The 7,500-nt window shown below is 43.3% G+C and overlaps 1 protein-coding gene across 2 annotated transcripts in view; it reads left to right on the top strand.

Annotated features, from left to right (window-relative positions):
• lamb1a (laminin, beta 1a) overlaps positions 1–7,500 on the top strand; it is a 38,561-nt gene that overhangs the window by 272 nt on the left and 30,789 nt on the right. For both annotated transcript variants that reach the window (XM_036002863.1, XM_031316236.2), the window contains exons 1-9: positions 1–68; positions 981–1,186; positions 3,698–3,836; positions 5,171–5,244; positions 5,686–5,874; positions 6,350–6,413; positions 6,519–6,721; positions 6,948–7,068; positions 7,292–7,480. The exon at positions 1–68 is cut by the window's left edge. In XM_036002863.1, coding sequence (XP_035858756.1) covers positions 44–68; positions 981–1,186; positions 3,698–3,836; positions 5,171–5,244; positions 5,686–5,874; positions 6,350–6,413; positions 6,519–6,721; positions 6,948–7,068; positions 7,292–7,480 — 1,210 coding nt within the window. In that variant the 5' untranslated portion in view covers positions 1–43. The remainder of the gene's footprint in view (positions 69–980; positions 1,187–3,697; positions 3,837–5,170; positions 5,245–5,685; positions 5,875–6,349; positions 6,414–6,518; positions 6,722–6,947; positions 7,069–7,291; positions 7,481–7,500) is intronic.

Below are 7,500 nucleotides of genomic sequence, written 5' to 3'. Positions count from 1 at the left end.
AAGAGTTCCGGTCGGTTTGAGGTTTTCTTTGAAGATCAGCAGCATGTTGGAGCTCGCGCTGCTGCTCGGTGAGTTTACTCTAAATACTTTAATACTCGAATACTCTAAAATACTCGAATACTCTAAAATAGAGAGTCTAAGAGTTTAAAGTTGTATTTCTTCTGTTAATCAGCTGCATCACAATAAAGTTTTCTTCAAAGTAAAGACCAAGTTAATTTTGGTTAAACATCTCTTTAGTTCATTCATCTTTATATGAACTGATTAAGATAGTCGATTAATCGGTGAGTTTTCTCTCTTTCTGTCTCTGAACTTTAAATATATAAAACATCTCCTTCACTGTTTTCTGATATTTTCTGGACTGATTGAAAGATTGACTTACTAACTTAATGATTAATGGAGAAATAATAATAATGTAGCCTATAATTAATAAAGAACTTTAATATCAGTCATTTGGAAATGTTTTCAGAAGAAGTGTGTCATAAAATAAAGACATTAAATGTTTTCATCAGTTTGAAGTTAGACTCTTTCTTTGTTAGATAATTAATGATTAAAATCATGAAATGACTGATCCAGGGTCAGTCTGTAACTTTGTTAAAGAAGTGAATGAAGGGGGAGGGGGTCTGAGTGTCCTCCCTCACTAAATGTTGAGCATCAAACACTGCATTCTGGTGAATATTTCTGCAACAATTTACGATGCAAATATATTTATGTAAAGGAAGTTATTATTCTCCTGTATTGTTCAAAACCTTCTGCATATTCAAAATATCACACAAGTATGTTTGATTCATGAATCGTCAGATCTGTCAGATCTGTCAGAGAACGAGACCTTGTTAAAGCCAGAAGTTTAAATCTACATGAATCTATCGTTATTTTCCCTCCCTGTTGTGTTCTTTAGTAGACACGATAACTTTCACAATAAGAGCGTCTGGAAGGTTTTCTTTTAAAGTAAAGCCTTTCACAATAAGAGCTTGTGTTCTCAGCCCTGCAGGTGTGCTCAGGAGGCGCCCAGGGGGGCGGGGCCTCGGTCGATGATGTCAGCCTCCCCGAGCTCAGTGATGTGTGCACAGAGGGCAGCTGTTACCCGGCAACAGGAGACCTTCTGATTGGCCGAGCCCACCAACTGTCGTCCACCTCTACCTGCGGACTGAACCGCCCCGAACCGTTCTGCATCGTGAGCCACCTGCAGGTAAATCACGAACACTACAGACATGTCAACGACAGACAGGTAAACTACAGACAGGTACACCACAGACAGGTACACTACAGACAGGTACACTACAGACAGGTACACTACAGACAGGTACACTACAGACAGGTAAACTACAGACAGGTACACCACAGACAGGTAAACTACAGACAGGTACACTACAGACAGGTAAACTCCAGTCAGGACCAAAGACAGAACCTTGGGGAACACCACAGTCTGTTGATGAGTAAACGAGCTGCACTGAGATCCAACAGAACCTAAACTAAACTCTAAACTAGGTTGTGTCTGAAGAGTGTGTGTGTGTCTTTCTCTGTGTATGTGTGTGTGTGTGTCTGCAGTGTTTCCTGTGTAAACCGACCTCCCTATAAGGAAACACAGAGCTCTGACAGCAGACAGATGTTGGATGTTTGTCCAGATGTTTCTGTGGAGAACTCACAGACCACTTCAAAGGTTAAAGTGAAGGCGTCCAATCAGATTGAGAGAGGGACTGAGCGTGCTCAGTGTGAAGCTGATTTTAATTCTGTTTGAGGGAAAGATGTCGACCACACACTGCTTCCTGTTTAAATGAACACATTAATAAACAAACACGTTATTAATAACCCCATGACTTTAAAGAAGATAAGTGTAGTGTATCTCCACTGTTTTCATTCATCACCATAACTTTATTGACAACGCATCAGAATAACGGAAGAATTGTTCTCCTGATGAAAGAAGTTAACTACTGAAATAACCAGTGTTGGGAGTAAGGCGCTACAAAGTAACGCGTTACTGTAATTCCACTACTTTTAGCGGTAACAAGCATGTAACTAAAAAAATTTTTAATCAAGTAACGCAATTACAATTACTGCTTGCAGACAGGTAGGCTTCTGATCTAACGTCGCAGCAGGACCTCACGGTGGCGCAATGATACGCAAATCCAACAATGAGCATTAAACCACAGCACGGCCGATAGACTGAGCTTTCTCTCCTGGAAGTATGGACATTACTTTTCGCTCGTCGAAATTAAAGACAAAAATGTAGTGGTGAGTTGTCAATTATGTGCAGGTGTAAAGAAGCTATCCACATCTAAGAGTAGCAATTCAAATCTTATGAAGCACCTGTTGACGCAACACGCTTCGACAAAGCTAGTAGCAAAGACCCCCGCCCTACGGGTGCTGAAGGCATCACTCCATAGAAACAACCACAGGTAGATTTTACACAGACTGCAGTGCAGCCGATAAGCCAGGCAGAGCTGAATAAATTGAGTGCTAGTTATGTTGTCGATGACATGCATCCTCTGTCAACTGACGAGTCAGTTGCCTGAAGGCAACTAATAAGCAAAATACCAGTGACAAATGGAGGCTCGGGGCAAATGTGCAGGAAGACATTTTCCAGCTATTTAGACAGAGAATATGCTAAAATGCAGGTTGAGCTAAACAACCCATTGTTAAATGACTGAGACAGTTGTTATTTAGTTTCAGGTATTAAAAGGGATTGTTGTACTGCTTAATTTGAAGGCCTGTTGCCCTGTTGATTACAATAAATAGGTCTAAAAATGATGTTTATTGGGTTTGACTGTTCAGTACTAGTAACTGTAACTAATTACTAATTTTCCCCATTTGCCCAACACTAGAAAAAACATGAACAGATATAAATGCTTTAAATCAAGTCCATAATTTATCTGAAAGGCTGCAGCGTTTTCATAAACTGAGTTAGTCAGGAAGGGAAGCAGATCATTCTGCTGTTTAACAGAAATGTTAATTTATGTAAACAGGGACAGTGTTAAACATGCTCCAGGGTGTAGATGTTCCTCTGGAGAGGAAGGTAGAACTATACATATTCACACATCTTTTACAATAATATGCAAATATGTGCAAAGTTGCATCAATAAAATGATCATGGACCCCCCCTTCCTTTGAGAAATGTGTTGGTCAGAGAGTCTGAGTGATCTCTGAAGAGATCTGTCCTGACCGAGACCAGACAGGAATCTGAGGAATTCACCTCATCATTAACTCTTTACTCCCCCGTCTCTCCCCCTCTTTCTCTCTTCCCCCGTCTGTCTCTCTGCCTGTCTCTCTCTCTCTGCCTGTCTCTCTCTCTCTCTCTCTCTCTTTGCCTGTCTCTCTCTCTCTGTCTCTCTCTGCCTGTCTCTGTCTCTCTCTCTCTCTCTGTCTCTCTCTGCCTGTCTCTGTCTCTCTCTCTCTCTGCCTCTCTCTGCCTGTCTCTCTCTCTCTCTCTCTCTTTGCCTGTCTCTCTCTGCCTGTCTCTGTCTCTCTCTCTCTCTGCCTCTCTCTGCCTGTCTCTGTCTCTCTCTCTCTCTCTCTGCCTCTCTCTGCCTGTCTCTGTCTCTCTCTCTCTCTCTCTGCCTCTCTCTGCCTGTCTCTGTCTCTTCTCTCTCTGCCTCTCTCTGCCTGTCTCTGTCTCTCTCTCTCTCTGCCTCTCTCTGCCTGTCTCTGTCTCTCTCTCTCTCTGCCTGTCTCTCTGCCTGTCTCTCTCTCTCTGATGAACCAGGAGGAGAAGAAGTGCTTCCTGTGCGACTCGGCGACTCTGTACGATCAGCTGAGCGAACAGACCAGCGGCCATCGCATCGAGAACGTTGTCACAACGTTCGCTCCCAACAGACTGAAGACCTGGTGGCAGTCTGAGAATGGTACACACACACACACACACACACACACACACACACACACACACACACACACACACACACACACACACACACACACACACACACACACACACACACACACACACAGACAGAGGGGTCAGAGTTGTTCCAGGTTCAGGATGATTAAGTGATTACAGATCAGCTGAGTGTAACTTTATTAAACATCTGCTCAGAGACAAAGAGCTCCTTTTTGTGCAAAAACAGCTAAAGTCATCGTTAAAAGCACCGTTATCACCCAGTGTAAATGAAATTAATAAATGAGGAAAGTTTAGAGACTAACGGTGAATGTGGTAAAGATGTTTGATTCTGCTGCCTTCACATTGTTTAGTAATTATGATCATCTGTGTCGATAAAAAGGAAAACAACAGAACTCTACCAGTCACATTTTTACTGGTTTTTAATGTTCACAAGTCTGTCTCCCTCTCTGATAGAAGAAGTGAATCAGGTTTGTGTTTGACCAATCAGAGACATTCATGTTCCACATGTGATCCGCTCTGATCTTCACAAAGTTTCTGGGATTCAGCGGCTGCAGACAGATTTCAACTTCTCAGCGTAACCCAAACACACACAGACAGCTCGTTCATTCAATCATTGTCTTTCTTCAGGATCAGAGGTTGTAAAGCTGTGGGGCAGGCCCCGCTGCAGGCCGTCCTTTCTTCAGGATTAGTGGTTGTAAAGCTGTGGGGCGGGGCCCCGCTGCAGGCTGTATTATTACAGGTGTGGTGGGTGGTGGTGGGGGGGGGTGTTTGACCAGAGGCGATAAAAACAAACAGGATGTTTCCACTGCAGGAACTTTCCCGAGAAACAAGAACCTTTAGAGGAACTAAAGCTGAGTTCAGTCTGTCTGACTTCACACAGCTTCATTCATAAAATAAGGACTGTAGTGATAAATATTTACTGATTAAAAAGGCTGCGATTGAGAGAAATAAAAGAGTGTTTAATGTGACAGGAGGTCGAGACAGACCGGAAACATTCAACAAAGATCTGCAACTGGAAACAAACTGATCGTCAGTCTTCTTCAATCAGAAATGAATAACTGAATAACTAAAAATCAAACTTTAAGATTATACATCCATCATAGAAAACACGATCACTTTGTGCTGTTGTTTTTAAAAGTTTTCTATCTGTTGTATATATATATATATTCCATAGATATTCCAGATATCCGTCTTCATGTAGACCTCACTTCCTTTTCATAGAGATTCTGTATCCTGTGGGCGTGTGTTGAGTAGCCGACGTATCAAACTTAATAAATATACGTTTGCTCCGTAGATTATTGCTTCTTATTGCCGATGTGATGGTGTAACTGTGTGCAGGTGTGGAGAACGTCACAGTGCAGCTGAAGCTGGAGGCCGAGTTTCACTTCACACATCTCATCATGACCTTTAAGGTGAGTTCTGCATGCAGCAGGGGGTTCTGGGTAATCCCAGGCTAATAGATGAGGTACTGCTGGTTGGTTCTCTCAGCCTGTAAGAGTTGTTTCTTGTCTTCTGTAAACTCCCAGTAAACACATCAGACAGTCAGTGTAAACCTCACTGAGTGAATAGAAACACTGTGTTCTGATTGGTCAGAATCCCTTCCTGTTTATTATACAGTGCACTATAGTTGGTGTTAGATAGTTTAGGGGATCTTTGTAGTTTCACATAAACACCACAGACCTTCTTGATATTCTGCCTGTTTAAAGGAAGGTTTTCATTGCCACCAAATGCTTGCATCGTTTTTGGGAGAATTGTTGGGTCTCTGAGATAACTTCTGTTATGATTTGACATTGTTAATAAAATTGAATTGAATTTAGTCAAAGTTATTTTCTAACGTGGTTCTCCCTCCTCAGACGTTTCGACCAGCTGCCATGGTGATCGAGCGGTCAGCTGACTTTGGGAAGACGTGGAAGGTTTACCGTTACTTTGCCTATGATTGTGAGACCTCGTTCCCAACGGTTTCCCACGGTCCAATGCAGAAGGTCGATGATGTCATCTGTGACTCGCGTTACTCGGACATCGAGCCGTCCACTGAAGGAGAGGTACAGAAATAATCTCTCTGGTTGTCTCTGATCAGGCCTGGGTTCAAATAACGGATCCTCCCGTTAAAACTGATCTTTGTTTGAGTCATCTGATATCGATGAATAAAACCCACAAATGGATCTTTTCATATTTGTCTTTTCGCCATGAATGGAGAAGTAAAACGTCCTTAAAACTAAGTTGTTGGGGCTCAGTTCTTAATGTAAACATGAACCTGGTGCATTATAAAGAGGGTTTCTGATTGTTCTGACAGTTTACAGCGTTAGTTCTCTGAGGATCTCTTTTATATCCAGATGAACTGGGATTGGGACTGACCTGACTGATAACCAATCAGAAATGTAATCGAATCAGGACCTTATGAATCAAATCGATTTAGGAAATCATTGGCGATACCCATCTCTGACTGTGCTGTAATCATTAACTGTTAAGTTTTCAATAAAAGTATAAATAAATGATCTTACATTTGTTTTCTTCCAGGTGATTTTCCGAGTCCTGGACCCGGCGTTCAGGATCGATGACCCCTACAGCCCCCGAATCCAGAGTACGTCTCCTCACCGCCGCCCATAACTTCTGTCTGATCTGCGATATGGAGTTATTGATTATTAGTTATTATCCGTCACTGAGCTGTTTTTGATCTTTTGTTCAGACATGTTGAAGATCACGGACCTGCGGGTGAAGTTCACCAAACTGCACACACTTGGAGACAACCTGCTGGACTCCCGCGTGGAGATCAAGGAGAAGTATTACTACGCCGTCTTCGACATGGTGGTCCGAGGAAACTGCTTCTGCTACGGACACGCCTCCGAGTGCGCCCCGGTCCAGGGAACCGGCCAGGCCGCCGAGGGCATGGTGAGTCGCTCTGGCCTCCCTTGGCCGTATTTCTGATAATGGACACTGTCAAGACACAATGTGAGTCACGCATGTGCAGAACAGCCGAATCTTTGACAGCTAGCTACGAGCTAGCTACGGCTACACCACTTGACAGGGAAGCGTGAAAACAAGAGTTTCACCCAGGAAAAGCATGTTCAGAATACAGATTGATCTTTTGATTATTAATTGTGTTTTCTGTCTCCAGGTCCACGGTCACTGCATGTGTAACCACAACACTAAAGGTCTGAACTGTGAGCAATGTCAGGACTTCTACCACGACCTGCCGTGGAGACCCGCCGAGGGACGCAACACCAACGCCTGCAAAAGTCAGTCCATGCTGCTGGAAACTGGTTTATACTGCTGTAAACTACTGCTGTAAACTGGTTTCTACTGGTTGTAACCACTGTTGACTGGTCTCTTCTGAAATCCTGATTTTATATCTGATCAATGATCAATCATCATGACCTCGATCAGATTAGAGATGAATTTAATTTGAAGTCTGTCGACAGGAAACTGAATCTCCTCTCTTCTTCTTCTGTGGTGTTGTAGAGTGTAACTGTAACCAGCACTCAGACTCGTGTCACTTCGACATGGCCATGTTCGTGGCTTCAGGAAACGTCAGCGGAGGAGTCTGTGACGACTGTCAGCACAACACAGCCGGACCCAACTGTCAGCAGTGTCAACCGTTTTTCTACCAACACCCCGAGAGAGACGTCCGAGACCCCAACATCTGCCAGCGTGAGTCACTGTTTAAATCC

The sequence above is a fragment of the Sander lucioperca genome, chromosome 7 (assembly GCF_008315115.2).
Source record: "Sander lucioperca isolate FBNREF2018 chromosome 7, SLUC_FBN_1.2, whole genome shotgun sequence".
NCBI classification, from domain to species: Eukaryota; Metazoa; Chordata; class Actinopteri; order Perciformes; family Percidae; genus Sander; species Sander lucioperca.
This window is presented reverse-complemented; position numbering and strand designations above follow the sequence as displayed.